General features: G+C 36.0%; 1 protein-coding gene across 1 annotated transcript in view; it reads left to right on the top strand.

Annotated features, from left to right (window-relative positions):
* LOC121739744 overlaps nucleotides 1-27503 on the top strand; it is a 132051-nt gene that overhangs the window by 9968 nt on the left and 94580 nt on the right. The window contains exon 2 of the mRNA XM_042132296.1: nucleotides 21633-21749. Within this exon, the coding sequence (XP_041988230.1) occupies nucleotides 21692-21749 (58 nt within the window). The 5' untranslated portion in view covers nucleotides 21633-21691. The remainder of the gene's footprint in view (nucleotides 1-21632; nucleotides 21750-27503) is intronic.

The raw sequence follows: 27503 nt of genomic DNA, 5'->3' as shown, positions 1-27503 counted from the left end.
GGCGGCGTTACCCATTGTGAGGCCCCGGGCGGCAGGTCTTTGCAAGACCTTTTGTCTTACGAAAAAATATTTTGCAAAGCCCCTGCATGAGCGAGGCCCCGGGCGATTTCCCTGTTCGCCACCCCTTAGGTTCGCTACTGAAATATCCTATACAATTGCTATGCTGTATCACTCGTAGGATATTATTATTATATGTACATACTAGCCATCATTATAAGGCCTTAAGGTACTGATACACAGTTTTGATAACTGAAAACCGAAAGAACTGAAACCCATTTTGCCGAATGACATTGATTTAATCAACCCTTGTTGCACCATCAGCTCCAATTACTACACAAGAGGTATTCGTATTCGCGTAATCATTTGAAAAACAGCAAAAACCACGAATAAAACTTGATAAGATGCACTATTGTAAAAGCTGAAACGTCTTAAAGTAAGATAAGATACAAAACATTTTTACGACGGTATCCTTCGATATAACATTGTACTCGCGATTTCCAGGGTATTTGCGAACAAAGGGTAGGTAACTAGGTTATAGTTGTTAAGGAAACGTCTAGAGCAGCTGTTCCCAAAGTGTTCCAGGTGGAACCCCAGGGGTCCACGGGAGACTCGACGATGAACGTGACAAGAAATGTGAGTCCTCAAGTCCACATGAAGATATCTAAGCTAGCATTTTAGTTTTTCACTGTTTAAGAAAGACAGTGAAGAACTATGCTAGCTTGACGTCTATTAAATTAAGCACTAGGAAGATAAATATTTTAAGAAGCTCAGCGACTATTTAAAAAAAAATTGAAATTTTCTAGATACTTATCTTTTACGCAACTACCAAAAAATGAAGATTGTAACTTTCTATACAGATATAATCTTCACTTTTTCTCAGTAATTTCTGGGGGTTTACCCTTAAAGTAAATGTCCATATAATATATCCTCCCTGGATATATTATATGGACATTTACTTTAAGGGGAAACAAAGAGTTTGGGAGCCTCTGGCTTAGTACTATTATAGGTAAAGTCTGTTCGCTGAGATCTGGAACTGTAGCTACTAATGTCTGTGCTCACTCGTCCAAATAGTCAAATTTAGCCAATTTTAGTGAAATTCAATAGCAGTATAGTTTTCCATTGTTATCTAATAACTGGTATTGTAGATGGATTCAAATGTTTACCAGCTATTACGTAATTACTATTTAGTACTTACCTAATCTGTTTTAAATAGCTATATAATAGTAAAGTGCATAAGATTTTTACGTAATTTATTTTGCATTACTTATGCATAAATCTGTAGTTTTATAAATAATAATAACATTAATAAGTAATAAAAAATATCAATCCAATTATTATCTCAATAATTGTATATTTTGTTGTTTTTCAATTCAGTTAGAATTTCGTTAATTTAATCTTCATCATCCTTTTTGGTTTAAGTTACTAACTTATATTATAATATTATTTGATTAATAAAAATACTGGTAAATTGTTTAACCTTAAAGAACCATAAATTATAAAACAATTTAACAATAATAATTTAAGAAGCCTATTCTGTATAACACAGTTAAAATTGTTGAATTTGAACTAAAATCTGTGAATTTGAACAATAACTGACAAATGAGATTGTATGAAATTGTGAGGCTGAATAAAACATTCGGGATGTTTGTTCACGGTCCGAGTCCGGCCGTTTTAGTAGGGGAGGCAAACGGGATTTCGCGACATGCTCGAGCTCAGATTAAGCCTCTATAGGCTTCCCACATGTCTCTAGTTATCTAATATTATATAAAATTGTCCGGTCCGAGTCCGGCCGTTTTAGTAGGGGAGGCAAACGGGATTTCGCGACATGCTCGAGCGTGTCAGATTAAGCCTCTATAGGCTTACTACATGTCTCTAGTTATTTAATAATACATAAAATAATACATAAAAGCTTTTATAATTCTGTCGTCACGTTATCGCGGACGGGGACTTCCACGATAAAACGTTGGGTACGTTAAATGCCCTTTTGATTTTACGCACCGCGGACGTTTTGTGCGGTTCAGAAGAGTGTATACGTCGTGATGTCTTCTAACGTGCGTCCATCGACGCTTCGAAGCGTCGATGGAAATTTAAAAGCGTCTTCATATATTTTCATACATTTTAATTTCCATATGTTATCATTTTACTGCGGACGTCCACTATATTACTGTCGTGTCCAAAATTATAAAAGCGCACATTCTCGTATCACGGTGTGCGAAATTGAACTCTTGTAATAAATTACATATTTTGTACGCAATTTTTTTCTTTTTCATAACTTAATAAATGGCTGTGGCTTCTTAACGCATAGCTAAAAAAAAAAAAACGCCCATATTAATTTTTTCTCCATTTTACCTAATCTACAAAACCTGCTAGGTCTCCGCGGCACTCTAGTAGCTACGGGAATGACGTCCTGGCATCCCCTACTATTTGGGACGAGTCGGACGAATGGGACGAGCTTGCCAACTCCGGCGTATTCCGGTCTAGACAGAATTTAAGACGCTCTCAGGATTAAATGGGGCTTTATTATCCTACATTAACTTTTGTATGATTTGTATGGAAGTGCATTTGAGAGATTTTACTGAGTTTACGCTGAGAGTATTTTCAAAGTAAGGGACGTTTTATTATCTCGTAAGTCGTACTAGCTACAATTAATTTCTGTTGTGAGTTAATAGCAAGAAATTAGATTATAAAATATTAATTTGAGCCGATATCATTAATTATAAACGTAATGTTTGCACTTAGCTACTTATTTTACCTACTTTAAGTTGTGGACGTTATTCACTTACACATAATATAATTATTGAATCTATACTAATATTATATATGCGAATGTATCTCTGTCTGTCTGTCTGTCGCGCTTTCACGCCAAAACTACTGAACCAATTATAATGAAATTTTGTAGACAGTTAGTCTAAAGCCTGAGAAAGGACAATATAGGCTACTTTTTAACTGGAAAAAGGGTTTGTAACGGGGTGTTTATGCGTAAATTTGTTCAAATTAAGTTAAAAAGCTTTTAAATTTGACACCAAATTTGTTGACACCGCGCGCTATAAACTGAAGTCTACGCGGACGAAGTCGCGGGTAACAGCTAGTCCAATAATAATTACAATGTATAACACTCAAAATTAATCCAAGTACAGTAACTCTAAGTTAAGTGACGATAAATAAAATTTGCCGGACACAAAATCAGGAACATTGTCGTAGATTAGGCTCCTTTATACGGCACATAATTTACGCGCGTTTTAATTAAGGTCGACCTTTCCTTGAGTAGGTTTCTTCCCTGTAATATCAGAAGAACATACAATTATAGATTAGCGGATTCAGCAAACGTTATGCCGACACTACTTAAAACTAAAGTTTTTGAAAAACAAAAACCACTTTGAAAGCTTTTGAAAAACGAAAAAAAATCTAGTGTAGACATTTTAGATTTAGAATCAAACGGAAGGGCATCTTGGATAAGGGCCTAATACTAATGAAATCACCGTGGCACGCCTACACGACCTGGCGGCGTTATCATAAGCAAATTACAAGTGAAATCACTTTGAGACATACACAAGTGAAATGTAAGTGCAAACATCATACTACAAACAAGCTGTAAAGAAACTTCTAAACATTTCCGACACCGGCGCCGGTAAACGATTGCAGCTTTTAACAGCAAACTCGATCTAGATTTAAGCAATGGCCGCTCGCTCGCCAAATTGCCCAAACAGTGTGACGTCACTGATCGCTGCCCGGTTCCTGTCCGGCTTCTGTCCGGACATCGCCACGCCGCCGTTATTGGCGTCGGACCTGCCGGTAATTGGCTTCTGTGGAAATTGATCTAGCCTCCGATCTTGTCCGGATTATTTAAAAGCGACCGGAACATCGGCCGTTGCCAGGTTCCTGTAGGTTAGGGATGGCGAACCTTTTCGTATTAATGAGCCCTTTTTTCTGAAGAAATACATTTAAGTCATAAACGTGCCATTCAATATTTTTTTGGGATCCGAAGGGTATTTCAGCCTAATTTGGTACCCACTGTGCAGAGAAGGATCATTAGATTATAGCCTCCATTGTTGGTTAAAATAATTCGGTATTAGTTTTGTGACCATGAGTGGCGTGCTCTAAATTTCATGGCTCGTGCCACTGGTGGTGGCACGCGTGCCATTTGTTCACCATCCCTGCTGTTGGGACATAACACTTTCCTGTACACGAGACTTCTGCCCATAAAGGCTTTTATACATCCATGTTAACATTACAGTAAAATGACCTGTCTGTCTGTTACCTCTACCTAATATATATTCTGTGACTCTACATGCTTATACCATAGAAAGATTATAATGAAATGTATGAAAATAGTTTTAGTCCCGATAAAAGTGATTGGATAGTTTTTATCCCGGTTATTAACTGTGTAATTAATGTCAAAACGTATCTTAACGTGAAGATTACGAATTACGGTCAATATCTGGAAAGCTGTAACTCAACATTCTAAATAACGTTTGTTTACAATCCAAGTTACAACAATAGTCCTCAGTCTTTCGAAATTCTAAAACATAATCTTACTCTTAAAATACGAGCCACGTTCGTAAAATAATTCCTTTTTTCAAATCCTGTAAGTACTAGTTTCAAAGAGAAGCGACCCCGGTACTTCACTACTACTTGTGTTAAAGTCATTATATTGTGACAGCTTAACCATATTGTCCGGTGGCCCCTAGGGCGGCAGGGCGTAATGCGACAGGGCGCCGCTCGCACCCACATGTCGTCACCCCATTACCGATCGCCGACAAAAAATAACGACCTTACCATAACATGTCATTTTTTACTCCAACCCAAACGTTAATTCAATTAAAAAACGCCATAAATCAAATTTTCTTAAAAAACAGAACTGCTACCATGTTTATTTAATTTTACTGTTTTGGGTATATTTAATGACAATAGAATGTGATTCACATGGATTAAATAAACGGCTGTAGAAAACTAAAAACGTCTAAACTCTTCAAAATTAAACAGTGGTAAGTACTATAATTTTGACGAGTATGGAGAATGGAGACATTTTTAGTTCCGGAAAGGAGTTTGAGTTCCATTAGAACCTCGAAAAAATGATGGTTATTACACGATAAAGAAATTTCAAAAACGTTGCGGGCAATTTCTAATTGAAAATGAAGTTTAACTTAAAAACTGTTTTTGGACCAACAAGAAAGTTAAGTGCATTACATGTTACCTTCTCCAAGAAATTAAGGTAATATGCTGTGGAAAACGTTATCAATATTGTACAGTCGCTATCTACGGCTTCAACTTATATGGAGTTAACACAAAAGCTCTAGGTACTCGTACTACCGTTAGGACGAAGTAACCTGTAACAGCCACTTTTCTTAATCTTATATACTTGAATCGATATGATCTCGACTTACTTTAAGTACGCATCAATAAATAATCCATATTCATACTAATATTATCATAAATGTGAAAGTGTGTATGTCTGTCTGTCTGTTACCTCTTCACGCCCAAACTACTGAACCGATTTTACTGTTCTTTGATATGGAAATACTTTGAGTCCCGGAAAAGGACATGGGATTTTTATCCCGAAAAATGTACGTTTCCAACGCGATAAACGAATTATGCTTTCCGTCCCAAAAAAATTTGACCTTTTTAATGACGTTTTGTGTGTGTGTGTTAAATTATGCAACACTTTTATAGTGAAACATAATATTTTACTTTCATGCTAAACAATAATTTATAATAATTAATTTACAATTGTACTTATTAATTAGGAAATAAACATGATACATGAAACGTGTGGTGGTCATTAATTAGTTGTTATTAGTTCGTATCATAATTAAATTAATATATTGCGAAGTACGTAACGAAAATATGTTCGACAAGCTTAACATGAGTTTGAAGACTCTGTCTCTATCTTTCACTCTTGATCAATAGCTATGTCCACACTATGCTCTTTCGTCTTCAATTTTCGTCATCTTTTTGGCGCATTCAATAATTGAATGCGTCAACGAACGCAACGCCAACATTGTCATTTTTGTTTTTTGGATACGGTCAGAGGGCATGCGTCGCGGGCATGCCTCACGTTCGCTGTTGACTGCGCTATAACGCTTGCCATTGACGAACAGAAAAAGGCACAGTGTGGACAAAGTTGTTCTATATTACGCTGACTCTGTAATACCTACCTACTTAAAAAAGTAAAATTATTTACTATCCATATTTTAAATTTCATCCATACTTCCGGTTCTATATTGTTTAGTATTTTAGCGCCAAGAAGATTCTCTCTCTTTCTCTCTTTTACTCTATTGAGGTACGACGCTAAACTACCTTATTATTGTTCAGTATTTAAGCGTGAAGAGGTTACAGACCGACACGATCTTGCATTAGTATGTATTTCACTCTTATCAACTGCGTTTTGAAATTTTGAATTAACTTAACCCTTTTCGATGGCCTAAAATAGTAGAAATAAAGTTGTGACAGCGGAGTCGGCGAGCTATTTGCTTTGAGTGGGTAAGTCGGGGAGAACCGAAAATACACATCAGCTTGTAATAACATTCGTCCTAATATACTACTATTGTGACTGCTCCCTGGATTTACTCACGCTTGCTCCTTATCCCAGGATTCGCTTGATAATAAATAGAAAAAATAACATAGGACTTAATGTTTTCTTTGATTAGCCTGTAATAGAAAGTAAATACTTGGACAATTAGAAAATACAGAGAGTTACAAAAGAACTATATTTAGGCAATTACAAATAGATAAAATGTAATCAGGCAGTTTTTAAAATGACATCCGCTAGACCGCGACCTATGCCGAGACAGACCCTGCATGAATGAACCCGAATTTCGTTATTAATAATTTTTCATAATTGAAGGCAATGAAATTAAAAAAAACCTTGTTCACGCATCGAGAGTGTGACACATTCGCACCCATTCTACTATATGTATAAGGAACAGTTTCAGTCTTCGAAAAATTCTGGCCAATCTGCGTTGAACACGACGTAGAATAGCCAATCCAAGACGAACACCGCACAGTGGAGCGATAGCACGTCAAACGCCACACATCACCATGTCAAAGTAGTTTATGACCCCTAAATGAGATAAAAATTGAGCTTTATACTTTATCGAAGGATAGGTAAACCTTCAGAACTAGAAACTTTGAATATAACCGCGGCGGAAACTCCGTAGAGTCTGTTGGTGGTCGTTATTACCTCTATGGGGGTAATAAACAGGCAAACTTTCAGCTTTTATAAAATGACTAGTTGTTCCGCGCGGCTCCGCCCGCGTAATTTAGGAATGTCACGGAAACCGTACATTTTTCCGCAAAAAAGAAAACCTTATATTATGTCCTTTCACGTGGTTTATTCTTCATGTGGGCCAAATAACATAAAAATTGCTCCACTACGTTCAAATAAGCCCTTTCAAATAATTTCCCCCGTTTTTCCACACTTTCCTCTATTTCTTCGCTCCTATTAGTCTAAGCGCGATAAAATATAGCATATAGCCTTCCTCGATAAATAGGCTATCTAACACTGAAATAATTTTTCAAATCAGACCAGTAGTTCCTGATAACAAACTCTTCCCAATTATAATATTATATAATAAATAATATTATATATATGGTATAGATGAGTCTAGCTGTCGTTGGCCCTTGGGTTATAAGTCTGTATCCGATTGGTATCCACAATGTATTTATCTGAGTAGTTCATTTCGCTCGATTCGGTAAAGTTCAAGCCGAATGTGTCAAATCATATTTTTTTCGAAAATACTTAAAACCCCGAAATGCAAGTTAGCATTAAGTCGCATATTGTTAATTATCCGAGTCTACATTCTAACGGCCGCGGTGCAAACCGTTATTAAAATTAATGCCAGCCGTCATCGGCCATATTAATTTTCATTGCTGATTCCGGAAATCATTTGTGAATGCTTTTCTTAATTCCTTATGATTTACGATCGTATCCCATAACTCCAGCAACAGATTGTCATCCGCAGCTGATGATTAAGAAGTTTCTGGGGTTCGAAGAGTTCCTAACTTTTCATTTTACCACTTCTACAAGTTTTATAATAAGTAATAAGTAATCGAAATATAATAACTTAAAGAACGATAAATTCAAATATGTTACTGTGATGGCCAGGACAAAAATCTGACAATTAGCTGAAAGAATGAAAGTTTTTTATACTTAGCAGAGTAAAAACAACTATCATTCTTTCAGTTTCAATACAAACGAGGCTTTTTGATACAAACTATAAATTGTAGAGAGAGTAACAACTCTTCTATAGAATTTATAGTTTGTAGGTTATTCAAATACCTACAAAATAAGTCATTACTCATTACTCATTACACCTAATATCAAGAACGGAAACGGAATATTACCCGTTTCCGTTCTTGATATTAGGTGTAATGAGTAATGAGTAATGACTTATTTTGTAGTGTTGTACAAATGAAATAAATTTTATTTTACTACTGTGAAATTGTGAATAGGTAATGCAGTAACATGGTGCAGTAAGCAGGTTTTGTTGAGATATTTCCAGGAAGACTGAAGAATGGACTCTCCATTGAGGTAAAATGCAATGCGTTTTATTGCCATTACAGCTAACTATAATACAAATCCTAAAACTTAGTTATACTTCTCATCCTTTTAATGGAAATAAAGATTAGTTTAAAAAAAAAAACTAAAAAAGCCTGAATTTTCTAGCAATGAGTGAGCCATATGAACTATTAATTATTAGTATCACTTAAACCATCTCTCAATCTTCACGCACATGGACACACTCGCAGACAGACAAACAGATTTTGAAACTTACACCCTTCTTTTTTGTCGGGGGTTAAAAAGATCTCAGCATGAAGGTAAATAAGAACACTTTTGTACTCGCTAGTCCTCATCTACTGACATACTTAAAACTTAAGTTTTAAGTATGTCAGTCAATACAAGCTGAAGATTCCGAAGTGCTTAGTTTAAACTAAGCACTTCGGAATCTTCAGCTTGTAACGAGGCGGGAAAAGTTGTAATGGCCCTTATGCCGTTGTAATAAGGATGAGGGAGATAAAAATAGCTGTTCGGAAGTATAGACGTGTGTGAGGATGCAATGTTTACTTTATAAAACCGCAACACGTGAACGTGGACGGTTATTATCATGTATTTTTACACCGCGCGTCATATGACAGACCACCCGAAATTCGTGTCTTATTTCATGAAGATTATATATATTTTTCATGTCGTAATCGAGGAATACTAAGAGTCCGGGTGCCATCGAAATTCTCAATAAAAACGTAATACCAAGATCATTTTCCATACGAGAATATTTACCATATTTGAGCTTCAGCTTAAGATAGTAATTACCTAGGTTCCTGTACAAAGATTCACTGCAAAATATTTACATACCAAAAAATATGAACGATTACAATTTAGTATGAAAATATTGCACGAGCTCTTCCGGTAGAAGAGCGTCCGAAGCCCTGGACCGCTCTCCCGGAGTAAGCCGCAGAAGCCGCGCGGATGGTTCTGCTGGTAGAGCAGATGCCGCTGTCTGGGCTGCTGCAGTTATCGCCTCAGGGGGGTCCAGCGGCTCAGTGACACGCGGAGAGGGGGCACCGTTGGGTTTTAGTGAGAAACCAGGGGTGCTCCTTCTTACCGCAGCACCCGAGGAGTCCCACATATCCAGGCGGCCCCCCAGGCTGTCGGGAATGCATCAAGCATTACCCAACGGCAAAAAAGGTAATTACTATCTTAAGCTGAATAATAACACAAATATGGTAAATATTCTCGTATGGGAAATGATCTTGGTATTACGTTTGTATGAGAATTGCGATGGCACCCGGACTCTTAAGGCCTCCTCATCTGGCCTGGGCCATGATAGATAAAAAATACGTGTGACTCGAGGACTGCCGCGGAAAAGCTATTGTATAGCATTTTTATCAACTTACGCAATTATAATTCGCTTATGTCTAGTCTCACGCACACAAATACCGTGGCGAAGTCTGGCAACATGCCGTGTGCCGGTTGGAGTGAAGTGTGAACCATACATTTTTCCGGGATAAAAAGTATCCAATGTCCTGTTCCGGGACTTAAAGTATCTCCATACCCAGCAAAATCGGTTCAGCGGTTTTGGCGGTAAGAGGTAACAGGCAGACAGACGGACAGACAGATAGACAAACTTTCGCATTTATAATATTAGTAAGTTGGATTCACTGTCAAAGTAACAGCACTAAAAGGGCAATTTTTTTTTCCAGAACTGTCCTGTTTTTGTGTATGTTAATCTATAGCAGCTTCTGAAAAAATGTGCCAAATTTCAAAAGTGTATGTATATATGTATATATTATGTATGTATGTATGTTTTTATGTTTGTGCACGCATATCTCCGGAACTACAAGTTTGTAAATCAAACTTGTAGTTCGTTCAGTCATTCTGTTTTTGTTGTACTAGGTATAGTTCAACATAGGGAATACCGAATACTGCAAGGTTCATCAAAATCGGTTCAGTAGTTTTTGAGAAACGGAATTTTAATTCTTAATTACGTACAATTTGAAGACGGTTTTATCTTTTTAAAATACTATTATTGTATCTTCTATGAGTAAGCGCCTCAGCTGACTTTACCCATACAAAAGGTTAAAAAGTTACTCTTGGGGCGCTAAAACTTTCACAGTGAAGTTATACAGTGTGTAACAAAAATAAGTGATAATACTTTAGGGTGTGTACGTGTTCCCTGCAGAGAGTTCTCTGTGAAAGTAGCAGCGCTGAAAGACCAAATTTTTTTTTCACTTTTGTATGGGCAAGGGCCCGAGCGTCACGAGTTTTCCCATACAAAAGTGAAAAAAAATTTTGGTCTTTCAGCGGTGCTACTTTCACAGTGTACTCTCTACAAGGAACACGTACACACTCTAAAATATTATCACTTATTTTTGTTACATTCTGTATACAAGAGGCCCATACACACCCTAAAATATTATAACTTTGTTTTGTTACTCCCTGTATAAGAGAAAACGAAATAATCTGAAATAACTTTTGTGAGACTACTAGGCTATTTTGAGCTATCCACCTGACCTCTGTGTAACCGGATCTACCAAATCAACCGACCAAGGCCCGAAACTAGAATATTCTAGTAGCCTGTGGTCTCTCCGAAATTTCTGCGGATGCATCATCCCTATTGCAACCGTGTGACAAAGTTTGTCAATTTTAACAATAGGCTTGATGACTATTTTTTTTCTTATTGGTAATTGAAAGACCCTTAAAAAATAGAAACATCGCTGAAAGAATGACTCTGATAGCTTAAAAATTCACCAAGATATGACAATTCAAACATCCCATAAAATAGACATACCCGAAACGCTCCATACAAAGTGCTACGAAAGACTGACGTCACTCTTTAGTAGTTTGTACGCATCGGGAGACAACTTTGTTCGACAGGTATATTAAATATTGCGTTTATGAAGGTGGTTTCATAACAAAAGTTGCTTTTGATTGCATAAGTTATCGATTGGTATACAAATATTAAGACATTTAATTGAAAAAAAAATCGACTTGATTATCTAACTTTGAAGGGGCATAACAAAAAAAATAAAAATGCTATCGAGCTGTAATTTTGGGAACACTTATTTTTCACCGTGATTTCTATATTTTATTAACAAAATTCGCTAATCTTTGACCTTGTCATCATCCCTATTATACAAGTTGTTAGGTTTAAGACCGTTATCCTTAAAACCATCAAATGAGCCCGAGAAAAAGTTGTTCATTTTGACGGGCTCAATAATTGTATGGTTTTAAGGATAACGGTGTTAAACCTAACACACTGTATTCATAACTAGATGATCCGGTGAATTTCATGTTAGGTACTTTCCTTCTAATATACGGACTTCCACAAATATATTTTTAAAACTGAAATTAGCCAAATCGGTTCAGCCGTTCACGAATTTTAGCGAGGCTAAGAAAATTTCAATTTCATTTTTGTTTGCGTAAAATTGTGTTTCCATAAAAGAGCCCGTATCGTCCAAATCTATCGTGAAATCTCCAAGTCATGGACATTTTTCTTCTTTACTTTTGAAATTCTTTTATAATGAATCTTATGCCATCGGAATAAAGGCCCTGACAGACGTAAAATAACTCCGAACGCCCAGTAATTGGTAACATATAAAATCAGCTGACGAACCAACGCGGATCTCTGTCATTTTGACCGTAAAAAATCACCCTCCGACTGAGCAGTTGATTAATGTTTGTAAAAACCCCAATTAAGAAGAGCGTTTTAACTACATTTTAACTCCGCCCGTATAACAGATGGTAAGTACAAATGAATGGACAAATTTAGATGAATTTATTTTGGTTTCCCTCAATTTGAGCTTGAAAGGGGTTTTTATAGCGCGCGGTGGCTATACTTGCTCCTCGGCATGTCATATTGGCGAACTTTATGGATTAAAATATTCTATATCTAGGAACTTGAATATTCAACCACATTTATCAAAGAGTATGAAATACTCTTTGATAAATGTGGTTTTTTAGGGTTCCGTACCCAAAGGGTGAAAACAGGACCCTATTCATGAGACTTCGATGTCTGTATGTCCGTCTGTCTGTCTCCAGGCTGTATCTCAAGAACCGCTATAGCTAGAGATCTGAAATTTTCACATATTGTGTATATCTATTGCCGCTATAACAACAAATACTAAAATTAATATTTAAGAAATTAATATTTGAAGTGAATTTTACTCCCATACAACAGACGTGATTTTTTTGGCCTTTTTTGCTTGATATCAATAATGGCAACAGGTAGGCACTTGATGTTTTCATAAAAGCCTTAATTATATGTCTACTTCAATATTTAAGAAATTAAGGGGGGCTCCTATACAAAAACACTATTTTTCGCCTATTTTTCCTCTATAGCGGTACGGAACCCTTTTTGCGCAAGTCCGACTCGCACTTGGCCGATTATCTTTACTTAGAAACACAAAAAATAGAGATAAGCAGTTCCTGTTGTGTCGTTTTTCTTCTGTGTATATTTCGTGTTAAAAATGTATGTGTGCAATAAATAGTAAATAAATAAATAAAAAAGTTAAAACATTGTTTTTTACTCAACAATGCCAAAATGAGCATCACGTTTGTCAAGTATATTATTTAATATTTATGGGTATTTTTTATATAAGCACGATCTCGATTCTAGGATATTAACGGCTGGTTGGGTTTGAGCATCAGAATTGAAGTATTTAGATTCTTCAAGGTCGCAGTCGGGCTTCGATCACAGTTTATTTAAATCAACCATCTATGACGTAAACTATTTATAAAGAAGTAAGAACCCTTTAACAGAGTAAGCGTGTATATTTAATTATCACTAGCTTTGCTCGGTATTCCTAGCCTAAATTTTCCTAGCTAGATCGATTTATCGCCCCCGAAACCCCCTATATACTAAATTTCATGAAAATCGTTGGAGCCGATACCGAGCTATATATATATATATATATATATATATATATATATATATATATATATATTGACACTTTTGTATGGGCAAGGGCCCGAGCGTCACGAGTTTCCCCAAACAAAAGTGAAAAAAAATTTTGGTCTTTCAGCGCTACTACTTTCACAGTCAACTCTCTACAAGGAACACGTACACACCCTAAAGTATTATCACTTATTTTTGTTACATTCTGTATATATATATATATAGAGGAATTTTGAGGGCAAGGGAGGCGTTGGAAATATTACCGTAATGTAAATACTGTGACATTCAATACTATGAGGATAATTATTGTAACTCGGTTCGTGGTTCGTTTGAATTTCAAAATATGGCTTACATTCAAAACCAACCATAGGAAAAATACGTAGTAAAACTCTTTTTCGTGAGTCCTAAAATGAATGTGTAAGTCCTAAAACGCATAAATACGATGATTCGTTAGGTACTGTATAATATTATAATACTAAAATCTCCTTACCTAATCAGACAATCTTTACATGTACTATCAGAGAAGATGATTCCTAGGCAGACGGCGGATCTAAGTAATTTGGTCGCATTAAGTCAAACTTATCTAACCGATCACAGCTAACATTGAATTCACGACTAAACAACGTAGGTCTGTCAACTGCCAAGGAAACAGTTTCCTCGTAAAAGTTGGTTGAAACAAACATTACCGATACAATATTAAAATAATATTCGTAAGATACAATATTATGTACACGAATGTAAACTGTAAACATAATATCGTGCTCGTCGTCGACATAATATTTATGTTGATGTCGATATGAACGTCGGAATTATTGGACAAATTACGAATGTAATCGATACTGTAAAATGTAGAGGTGCATTTACCATGTACTCGATTCCTGTAAAATATCGATGTATTCGTATAAAATTTACACTCGCCTGGCCGGCGCATAAAATATATAATGTTGACATTTACAGCGGCTCTAATAAAAATTTGCATGCATAATGTCGTAACTTACAAGACATACGTAAGTAGATGCATCTTGGCCATCCTTGTAAGGGGCATTTTAGGTTAGTCATTAACAAAAAGGCAAATTAATGAGCCATTTGGAATAGTTGATTGACTATTCCGAATGACTCATTAAAATGCATCACAGGTCCGACGCCTCCTGAGTAGTCCTGAGTCCTGACGTTGTTATGTGAACTGACTCTAAGTGTGCTCTCTGTTGTTTTTGATACAATATCATAATATACCATTACCATAGAAATATAAAGAACATCGAGTGCTCCAAGCTGGAAGATCAAACTGTACCCATAATCGTATAAAATTATTATTATTTTTTTGAAGAACCCCCTCCCACCTTCATCAATCTGGTTATATATATAATCTAAGGCTAAACTTATGAAATAGAAGTTTTCGTAAAGCCAAAGATAATATTATTATGATATTTAATAAATTATAACTTTAACCAACACTGGCGCAGGGGCCTGAAAGGGCAAATACTTAAAATAAAGGGGTAAACTATCGTACACAAAGTTACAAAGGTAAGTATTAAAATGTCAACAACCAAAGTAGAGTTATTTAAAAGTCAGAATCGGAAAGTTTAAACACAAACTAATTAGCTTATTTACTTTAAACATTACCTTCTGTTTTTGCTGTTACACCCGACGGCCGACAACTTCATAACTGGCACGAAACACTTAAATGCATTGCAAATCTGGGAGCACGGCAGTGCTCCAGCCAAGCTTTTTAGCAAAGGCACGGCCGTAGCATACTTTTCTCGAAGCGGTTCGCGGCATTTTCACACCCCCTTTATATTCGATGTTAACAAAACTAGGGATTTAGAATTTCGGTGACTAGGAGCAAGTATTAAAACTAGCTTAACCTCGAAATTACATAACATTTCGATAAATAGTTTAATAGTTACGGATAATCAAAGTTACTACATTTTGTCACTCACTGACTGATAGATCATCAAAATTCTAAGGTACTTCTAGCAGACTTAGAACCTTGAAATTTGGCAACAAGGTAGGTCATTTTCCACAATGAAAGGAAAAGTTTTGAAACTGGCCAAGTGCGAGTCGGACTGGCGTACATAGGGTTCCGTACCGTAAATTTGTATGGGAGCCCCCCTTAAATCACAAGTTTATGTACTTTTTATTACTTACTAGCTGTTGCCCGTGACTTCGTCCGCGTGGACTTCAGTTTATAGCGCGCGATGTCAACAAAATTGGTGTCAAAAGCTTTTATAAAAAAACCCTGGTACCCCTTAAATCAATACAGCTGTGCAGTGTGCAAACAATAAGTACTTCATTTTTGTATGTTAAACTTTATATATTATGCCAAATTTTAAAGCTTATTTAGCCCCCCAATTACACAACTTTACCCATAAACTATTTATCATTGATAGGTTTAGCCCCAATTTCACCAACGTCTGTTAGTGTTAACAGCTTGTTAAAATATCCTGTCTTCTCTTTCATTCATATGAAAAACAAAACAGCTAACGTGATACTAATTCGAGCATTAACTTTAACAGTCGTTGGTGAAATTTGGTCTTAAGGTTACGTCACTGTCTGCACAGATAAAGTACTGAGTTATTTAATACCGTAGAAAAGATATAACAATCGAAAAAAATCGAGACTTAAATGTAAGATGATACCACCTCTTATAGAAAGACTTTTGAGCAAGCGTCAGCGCGATGTAGAAGACGCACGGCGCCATCTATTATGAATTTTTTTGAACAAATTTACGACCCTTACAACCCTTTTTTCCAGTAAAAAAGTAGCCTATGTCCTTTCTCAGGCTTTAGACTATCAGTATACAAAATTTCATTACAATCGGTTCGGTAGTTTTGGCGTTTGGCGTGAAAGCGAGACAGACAGACAGACAGACAGACAGAGATACTTTCGCATTCATAATATTAGTACAGATTATGTGCACACTGCACAGCTGTTTTTGGGTATTTTGATTAATTAAGGGCCGCGCTACACCGGAATGGCAGCGGCGAGGCGAGCACTTTCAGCGCTGCCATTCCGGTGTAGCGCGGCCCTAAGAGGGGTACCACTTACCAGGGTTTTAAAAAGTTTTTAAATTTGACACAAATTTTGTTGACACCGCGCGCTTTAAACTAAAGTCCACGCGGACGAAGTCGCGGGCAACAGCTAGTTATGAATAAAAACAATAATATATAATAAAGTAGGTAGGTATGATTAGTTCTGTTACAATAATGAAGTAAAAAATAAAACGCCATCTGTTTTCATATATTAGAATTAAAATGTTGATTGCATTGATATATTTTCTGGATGGAATACAGGCCAACACGGTATACTCGAACTCCTTAGAAATGCAGTAGGAGTTCTATAAGATAAGATAGATTGATTATTATTATATCAAGTGATAATATTATTAAACATAATATTCTAACGTATTAAAAACTATAAACAAAAACATAATAACTAATAAGTATGATTAGTTCTATTTTCTAACGAAGTAAAAAAAAGCGCCATCTGTTGAATCGTATTAGAACTAAAATGTTCATTGCATCGCGTCGATATATTTCTGGATTTTTTATAATATTATACATAAAATATATTTAAGATTTTTGAAATATTATTTTAATACACATCCAAGACCCAGGAACATTGAAAACTTTTTGTTCCGCCTGCGGGACTCGAACCCAGGACCCCCGGGATGAGCGCTGGCCACGCGCAATACGAAGTAATTTTCATCGATATTTTCATGGAAATAAGATATTTTCCCACATCAAAATGTAGCCTATGTCCTTTCTCAGACTCTAGAATAACTGTGTACAAAATTTCATTGCAATCGGTTCAGTAGTTTTGGCGTGAAAGCGAGACAGACAGACAGACAGACAGACAGAGATACTTTCGCATTTATAATATTAGTTTTTGGCGTGAAAGTGAGACAGACACACAGACAGAGATACTTTCGCATTTATAATATTAGTATGGATTAGTATAGAAGTATAGATACATAAAATATATTTAAGTAAAAAATAAAATGCCATCTGTTGAATCGTATTAGAACTAAATTGCATCGATATATTTCTGGATTTTTTATAATATTATACATAAAATATATTTAAGATTTTTGAAATATTATTTTAATACACATCCAAGACCCAGGAACATTGAAAACTTGTTCCGCCTGCGGGACTCGAACCCAGGACCCCCGGGATGAGCGCTGGCCTGCGCAATGCGAATAAATTTTCATCGATATTTTCATGGAAATAAGATATTTTCCCACATCAAAATGTAGCCTATGACCTTTCTCAGACTCTAGAATAACTGTGTACAAAATTTCATTGCAATCGGTTCAGTAGTTTTGGCGTGAAAGCGAGACAGACAGACAGACAGACAGACAGACAGACAGACAGAGATACTTTCGCATTTATAATATTAGTATAGATTATTAAAGTTGAAATACAATTAAGTATTTTCTGAAATTTTCAAAAACCTTACTTTTACCATTATGAATATAGAGCAAAAAAGGGCAAAAAAAACGTGTTGTATGAGACCCCCGATCAATCATTTATTTTATTTTAATTGGACTATTAGCTTTTATTGCGACATCAAAAGTACATAATTTGTAGAAAAAATAAAATATCTACTTAGCTATTGCGGTTCTCGAGATCTAGCCTCGTGACACACGGACGGACGACAGACAGACAGCGAAGTCTAGACTCATTAGGAATAGGCTCCCGTTTTCATCCTTTGGGCAAGAAAACCTAAAAACTGAAAAGTATAATATAACTTTATTCAATAAAAGAAAAGATTTTTATGTTTGTGGCTTTGCAAAAACATTAAAAATAAGTTTCGACTTCATAATAATTATTTTACGTACAAAAGGAAAAATAGTGTTAACAAAGTTAACAATGAAACAATGATAATTAAATTCGATTAAAATATAAATGAAATCAGAACTGCGACTTACGATGTACACTCCATACTCGCTTGATAGATGGTGTAGCACTCCCTTTACAATATCGCGGTATCGCTTGTTTGCGGAGTATAATTATTATGGTTTAAAAAAATCCTGGATAGGTCGTAATACTCAATCGAAAGTAACATCGGTGCACAAATAACCTCCTGAAAGTTCAAAAGTTGTTGGGCTATCGTCATAGAATTTGTACTTTGTAGAAGTATTGTGTACCTGTTATTATCAATTAATTTTACTGCCTAGAATATAGCTAGAGATAGAGAATGGGTGCTAAGCTAAGTACAGAAAAGTTTTAACGTGACCTGAAAAGAAAAGAAACCTTAAAAAAAGAAATGAAATCCCACCAAAACATTAAATGTAAAAAGGAGCCAAGCAAAATATTGCATAGCCATGCAATATATCTATCGTAAAAAGTTTTCAGGTCACATTCAAGCCAAGCCTTCAACTTATTTTGTAATTTAAATTAGCATTCAGTGAATTTATCAATAGTTTTCTTTATTTTATAATTATTATAGTGGGTTGGCAATGAGCAATAATATTTTGCTTGGCTCCTTTTTACATATTTTAATGTTTTGGTGGGATAATACTTTATAAGCTAACATTTTGTTTTTTTTTAGTGAAGATATTAAGGAGTAAGGACACATTTTACCGAGAAAGTCTTTAATCTGTGCTTGTACTACCAATTTTTAAGCAATGCACAGAATACATAATATATTCTATTCTAATATTATAAATGTGAAAGTGTGTATGTCTGTCTGTTACCTCTTCACGCCCAAACCGCTGAACCGATTTTGCTGAAATTTGCTATGAAGATACTTTTGAGTCCCGGGAAAGGATATAGGATGCTTTTTATCCCGGAAAAATGTATGGTTCCCGGGTACGCGGGCGTCCTCTTTTTTTTATGAAATAAGGGGGCAAACTAGCAAACGGGTCACCTGATGTAAAGCAACTTCCGTCGCCCATGGACACTCGCAGCATCAGAAGAACTGCAGGTGCGTTGCCGGCCTTTTAAGGGGTAATAGGGGAGGGTAGGGAAGGGAATAGGGGAGGCTACGGAAGGGAATAGTTGAGGGTAGGGAAGGGAATAAAGTAGGGGTTAGGGGATTGGGCCTCCGGTAAACTCACTCACTCGGCGAAACACAGCGGAAGCGCTGTTTCACGCCGGTTTTCTGTGAGGACGTGGTATTTCTCCGGTCGAGCCGGCCCATTCATGCCGAAGCATGGCTCTCCCACGTCAAAACTAGTCCCTCTGGTAATAATATAATAATCTTTGATCACGGTATATTAGTGATCGAAGATAATAATTATTAAAATAGTCAATTTCTGAAGAATATCATCGTTAGAAAGAATTAATTGTACATGTTCGTGCTATTAATAAGAGGTTTTAATGAGTCGCCCGGGTCGTTTAATGTTCACAATTAATGTATCATGTAGTTCCACTGAAATCATTATTAGGATTCGTTCGGCATAAATAAAAAAGTTTTCCTGGTACAGAATTTGTACCGTCTCGGGGTTTGGATCGAGAGAGACCTAAGTAAAAAGGGCTCCTGCAGAAATTCTACTTCTTTTTATCTGATGATGACATGTCACATGTTCAACGGGACTAACTTTTTCATAATTTGGTGATTACGTAAATAAAACTTCGAGAAAAATAGGTACCTATAATAAGTAGATGTTTGTTTTTTTTAGGGTTCCGTACCCAAAGGGTAAAAACCATAGACATAATAATATTATGTCTATGGTTTTTACCCTTTGGGTTATATATTATATACATATATAGTATATATTATATACTATGGTAAAAACGGGACCATATTACTAAGACTTAGTTGTCTGTCCGTCTGTCTGTCTCCAGACTGTAACTCAAGAACTGTAATAGCTAGAGAGTTGAAATTTTCACAGATTATGTATATCTTTTGCCGCTATAACAAAAAGTACCTACTAAAATCAAAATAACATTAAAATTTAAGGAGGGCTCCCATACAACAAACGTGATTTTTTTTGCCCTTTTTGCCATGCCAATAATGACAACAGGTAGGTATTTGAATTTTTCTCATAGTCCTAAATTATATGTGTACTTTAATATTTAATAGTAATTTTAAAATAAAATAAAAAATTAAGAGGGGCTCCCATACAAAAACTGCAAATTTTGGCCTAATTTTGCTACGTGCGAGAGTCCGACTCGCACTTGGCCGATTTTATTTTTCAATTTAACAGCGCATAGTATTGCGCGTCTACATAGTGCCGTAAAATGATTTTCGCCCGCAAAAACCACTAGCCACTTAAACTATAAATAACCGTACACTTTATGTGTTGTTTACGGTTAGCCGTAAAGTACATTTATTTATTTATTAATGAAATTTTAGCGAGCGCATAAAAATATTGCCTTTACATAAAATCTTTACGGCTAATGGTGGAGCTCCGTACTTTCGCCGGCGAATCTCCTGGGCAAAAGTTTACAGCACCGAATTACTCTCTTTAACATCCGGGGAAATAAAACCTCTCCTCAATTCATGCCGTACACTGAGGGTATTTAATTAATTTGTTCTCTGAAGAGTCTTCGCAAAATATGCTCTTAGATTTCAGTTAAAACGCTCCATGATAGTGCAAGTCATATTTTATAAAAGAGCGTGGCGTTAAATTCAGAACATCTTTGAAACGGATAAATCTAAGAAAGTTCACGTCTAGGTTGATACATATTTTTTCTGAGTCCGTAAAGCTATGGAAAATTTAGATTATAGAAAACATACCTCTAGAGATGGACCACAACTCCAAATATTAGCAGGCGTGTTCGCCATAAAAACTAAAACGTCTAAAACTGGCATTTGGTCCAAATTCCAACCGTACATTTCGTTCAGCTAAACCACAGAATAGATAATAGTAACTAAACTAAGGGCCTGTTTCACCACTTCCTGATAAGGTGCCGGATAGGTTATCCACAACTTATCTGACAGATGCTCCATACTCATACACGTACACCTACACTACCTACACGATGTTTTCCACTCTTATACACAATCCGATAAACAAAAGGTTGACTGGAAGAGATTGCTTGTTAGCAATAAGTTCGCCTTTTGTGCATCATCTAGAATATGTTGTTTTATGTAAAATTGTTTCATTTTGTATTTTTGGGTGCAATAAAGTGTATTTTGTATTGTATTGTACTCTATTTGTCAGATAATTTGTGGCTAGCGCCGGCACTTATCAGGAAGTGGTAAAACAGGCCCATAGTATAATAATAATTATTGTATAAAAAAATCAGTATTCACTACATACATAATCTAGTTTCCATTTTGCAGAGTGTCACGTGAGCTAAGCCGATGGCGTAGTCCGTGCTGCGCGGGCGCTGACAGCGAGGATGGGGTCCGACTGCCACACGCGACTGCTGCTACTCATAGCGATGCTGCTAACCAAAGGTAGGCTTGTACTAATATAATAATAATAACTCCCACATTGGTTTCGGTGACGGTGGCCGGTTTCATTAAAACCAGACCAGATACGCGTACGGAGTACTTGTATAGTACCAGTGTATGTGCAGTACCCCAGAGCACTGCGCACACACTGGTATTCCTATACCCTCAAAAGTCATAACCCAGTGTAATAGTACCAGTGTAAATAACTTTTCTAACGCAGGAAGCGAACCCATGACCTTCGAGTCAAGAGTCACGCTCTAAAGTCTAAGACACTGGACCACGGAGGCGTTACCGACTAATATTTTCAAGTTTAAATGGTCAATGAATTGAAATACGTATGGTAAAAAGAAATAAGAAATCGATTGTTCATGGTAATACTCCTACCCCCTTACTAATAGAGATGTATATTAATTATTACTAGAAATCGCCCAATGGTCGAAATTCGACCTTACTTGCAACGACATTAGGACTACTACCTATATTTTGTAAAAAATATTGACTTCATCATAGTTTTTTTCATTTCTTGTCTCTGGGACTCAGCTGATCTCAGACTGGCCGTGTAAGCATTGTCTAATAGTATCTAAAATTAAACAAAAAAAACAATAATCCATTTTCAATTTGTCAACTTATTGTCAACAGATTTTAACCATAAATAAAAGAGTATAATTCGTATGTATAGGCTTGTCACTCAAAAAGCTGTCATTTTTCCTAGTAGTAGTGTCGTAGTGTGAAAAATAAAATGTTACACACACTGTGTGTGTAACATTTTATTTTAAAAATATTATGATAAAAGCATCATTTTAAAATAATATTAGCTCCATGCACTCCTTCACCATATAAACTATAACTGTGCGAAATTTCATGCACCTACGTTTCCCCATTTTTCGTAAAAATGTTACAAAGTTTTTCTCTCACGTAATAATATATAGATAGATAGATGAAGAAGATACAACATACTTAGTTATTCAAGGTCCACCGTTTTTATCTATTAAGTGACTTTTTAACGTGCCAGATAAAAACATGCAGTACTTGTATAGCTTTTAGTTATGTTATTTTTTATTCCTAAGGACAATTAGAAAGTTTATATAATATCCGAATTGAAGATCCGTACTTAGTTAAAGTAATTATTAAATAACTGCTAAAATGCCGACAAAGAGCACAATTGGGTCTGTCCCGCGACGAATACAAATTCGGATTTGTACTTTGTAGTCTGTAGTCTGTAGTATGACATATCCAATTCCGTTGTTTGTGTGGCGAGTGCCGGCCGTATGTAAATTACTGTTTTGTTATTGTGGACATCAATGTCGGGTCTACGCGCGAGCTCCGAGGAATCTGGGACTGAGGCTGCGTTTGACTTTAGAAAATATCGCGAATTTATCCTGCAGCATTCCTTAAAATTCCTTCTAGCTTAATGTGTGCAGGCACCAAAGCAGGCACAGAATATATATTAGTAGTACCAAGTGCAGGTTATATTTTATTTATAATTTATATTATACTTTTAATGAGTAAATGCGTCAAAGGTTAATTCAATATTTTCAATTATTGTTTTGCGGCAGCCGGGTGCTGCTTGGAGATTGATGGGTTAAACTATACGCCATGTTAAACTATACACAACATATAACCTTTAAAAGCTTAAACTAATCTTAATTGTTATACACCACCTAAATGTGCTTACACCGGAGATCATTTATAATCATTTTCAAGTACATCCGTAAGCTGTGACTAAATGTGTGTTATGTGCATAATGTTACATGTAGCGAGTGGCACAGGTTGTTAGTGCACACTAAACAGTACAAACCTACGCTCTATCTACACAGCAACCGACCGCCGACTGTTAGAATGTTAGTTGGATAAATCCAAAATTGCCCTTAAAAAAGCTAATTTACCCAAGTCAAGGAATTCCATAACTTTCATGGATTTAATCTGTTATATCAACCAATTTCCTCCTATCCTATTTCATACCTCAAATAAATCTCGATATCGGCCAATATCCAAAGGAAGGTGGCAGGTCATTATTATATGTAAAGAAACCTAATTGGCTTAATAAAACGGCCCCTTCGTCCGCCGTCGAGGTAAACAGATGGGCGCATTTGTCTTATCCGAGGATATTTATTAATCTCTAGCGTTCTGGGATCGATATTAAGTGGAGGACATTTCCGACGATAGACTACTGTGCGTTCGTAGTTATTTTACCTCGGACAGTAAGGAAAGGCCTGCACCTTGGGCCATGGTGAACAACCATGATTGTGAAGTCGCCTACAGCATGGCGTCATTCTTAATCGCTTGTATTCGCTTCATCATGGGCAAACAATCAACATAGAAAGGGCGCATAACATACAATAAAATTTCAAGATTTTCAAATCATGTCATCCATGCACAAAAACAATGTTTTTGTGCATGGATGACACAAAGACTTCTATTTAAACTGATGGGTTGACATGATAGGCGTGACGTTTAGCGTTTGCTTAGCTATTTCAAGTCAACGTTAGAGCCTGATAACATGGCGCGTTGCGTCGACGCAGCGCTGTCGTTGCGTTGTTTTACATACTAATAACCAAGGTGTTCACACGGCGCGCTGCGTCGTCGCAACGCACATATGACGGACAGCAGCTCCCGAGACGAAGGGTGTTTACGTCAAGACTACTTCGTAATAACGCTGCGATGGCGCAGCGCCGCGCCGGTGTGGCCGGCTATGCGTCAAACGGCAGCGCTGCGTCGACGCAACGCTGACCGATTGACTTGATTAAATAAAACCAAATAATCGTTTCATAATCTGCCCACAAATTCTGATGGTACACTGACGAATTTTCCTTCACCGTTAAAATACAATCGACTTAGCCGAGTGGAGCGTGTCTGGGGAATTTGCATTAGCATTCGAGCACTAGTGCCAATCGCCCATTCACCCGAGACCAGCTATTGTTTAGAGCTACTAAACTCACCGTCTGGAGTACTACTACCTAACTACTTGACCATACCTGCTGACCTTAATACAAGTTTTTATGTTAGGTTTTTCTAGAAAAGGGAGACAGTAAAGTTTTATTACTTAAACAAATGTGTTCTTGTGGAACGGTCGTTTTTCTTTCATAAAAAATAATTACCGCTGTTTATAAAACTGAAATGTGCAGGTCTAGCAAAGGCATTTATTGATTGTAAGTTCTGTTGTTACTATTAAGTAAGGCATTTACTCAATGAAGAAATACAAAAACACTTACTAAAATACACAAAATTCATGGAATTACAATTTACAAGTGCAGGTACATCGAATGTAGGTCATTTTAAATTACGATGCTTTGAAAAATTATAATATTAAGAAAATCTGCTATAGCAAAAACCCTTTTGTGTTTTAAAAGGTAGTTTATTTCCATATAAAGTGCCGTCGTGTTGGCAAGGAGTTGTAGCACAATTTGGGATTGTCATCCGCTGAATATTCTCATAATACGTACATTTGGCAAAGTTCGTATTATATTATGAACGTCTCATGGATTTAAATTTATTTTTAACTTCAAAAAAAGAAGGTTGTCAATTCGACGCGTATGTAGGTATGTAATATTCCCAGAACTGGCCAGTTTTCGTATATAATAGTTTATAGCAGCACGGAATATATAACACATTATATTTCGTGTATAGCAGGGCTATTCCGCCACAGACGGCCCTCAACGAGAATTTTTAAAATGTGGCATTAGTTACACTTTTAATTGGAATATACGTAAGAAGATGTGTTTTTACTAACAAAACAACTTTTATCGGTAAAAGATGGAATTCGAATAATTTAGAGCATTTTTAAACAAAATCATCTAACAGACGCAATTTTTTTACCATATTTTTAAATTAAAAAAAGGGTATATTTCAAATTAATGTTTAGTCTTAGTATAGTAGTACAGCAATACGTCGAAATCTTTTGTATAAATTACACTATTCAATCGTTTTTAGTGATTTAGACGATTAATTTTGTTAGGCGAATAAACAACTGGTAATTAAAAAAAACTACAATTTGGTGCAGTTTATTACAAACTTACTAGTATAATTACATATTCTATGTCCAAAATTTTAAAATTTGTTAGAGAATTACGATTTAATTCACCTTTAAGAGATTTGAGAATTTTGATGTTGCACCCGCGATCGTAGAAATGTTAATAATTTCTAGTACTTATTACTATAATTACTTTTATCTAGTTACATAGTTTCCTTGTTTTATGCTATTTTGAAATATAGGCAAGTTGTTTTGTAAAAGTTTCGCAAAAACCAATATTCATATATGAACTCATCACAGTTCTTAATGGAGGGTCAAATTGGTAGCACCCGCGACAGCACTTCAAACCTGTTTTGCTAAAGCTATCATGACACATACCGAGGCTACAAAACAGAGGTAGGATGGATCAAAACACTTCAAATATGTGGCTCCATCCCCATTAAAAGAATGCAATACACCCGATAGGTACAATATCTTTCTATAAATAAATTTTTTCTCTGTAGTTGGCAGCATTAGTCAAAAATTTGAATAAATTAGTTACCAATTTCTTAAAATTTAAATAATAAGTGACTTTTGATTGTGCATATTTTGTGCATATTTTGGCCATTTGGCATGCATATTTCAGCACTTTGATCGTGCATATATTCCGATGTCTGCTTATAAATAAGCTTCTCATTTTGTATTTGCTAAAACCTTATGTGTCATTTATTATCATAAAAAAGCACCCACCATGATTTTTGTGCCAGTACTTTTAAATAATTAAGCCATACTACCTACATAAAAATTATTTTACAGTACCCAAATATGTGCGCAATACACAATTCAACCGGCACGGCGAGAGATTCGGCGCGACCGACAATTTTTTGCACCTACACATTACACTACAATAAGTGACTTTTGATTGTGCATATTTTTTTGCATATTTTGGCCATTTATCGTGCATATTTGCATGCATATTTCAGCACTTTGATCGTGCATATAATCCGATGTCTACTTATAAATAAGCTTCTCATTTTATATTTGCTACAACCTTAAGTGTCATTTATTATCATAAAAAAGCACACACAATGATTTTCGTGCCAGTACTTTCAAATAATTAAGCCATACTACCTACATAAAAATAATTTTACAGTGCCCAAATATGTGCGCAATACGCTCGAATAAACAATTTCACCGGCACGGCGAGAGATTCGGCGCGACCGACAATTTTTTGCACCTACACATATTAGGGAAATGTTTCCTTAACTAGACAATTAATTAATAATCACCTACTTGGTCATAATCAGACCTAAATACATTTTCTACCTAAAAATATCAAACCTGACCAAACTTTGTTTAACCAAACAAAGTTTAGTTCTGACTGACATTATCCAATATAATCCTAGAATGAATTAAAATACAGTTGTGAACGGGAATCCTGCAAAACCAGCGAAACCGGGAGGTAACTGAATGTGAAATTAGAAAAAATACATAAATATTCAGCGGCTATATAAATAAAGTTTTGGGCCATTTATTCCGATACAGCCCCGAGTAAAGTTAGACGACGGATTTCCTAATGCGATTTTAATTCCTTCCCAGCGACGAGGATCTAATTTCAATAAAAAACTCCGGGATGTTTTGTCTTTGGAGGTGCTTTACATACAGCTCAAAGAGAAAATAATGAGATTCCACTTTAATATATTTTTTATGGACATCGATTGCTTGTTTGATTAAAGTTCTGATATACACGGATTTATGTTCGTAAGACGAGAATTACGGCCAGCGCTCATTTGGGACACGACAGTCTT

The sequence above is a fragment of the Aricia agestis genome, chromosome 2, assembly GCF_905147365.1.
Source record: "Aricia agestis chromosome 2, ilAriAges1.1, whole genome shotgun sequence".
Classification (NCBI taxonomy): Eukaryota; Metazoa; Arthropoda; class Insecta; order Lepidoptera; family Lycaenidae; genus Aricia; species Aricia agestis.
This window is presented reverse-complemented; position numbering and strand designations above follow the sequence as displayed.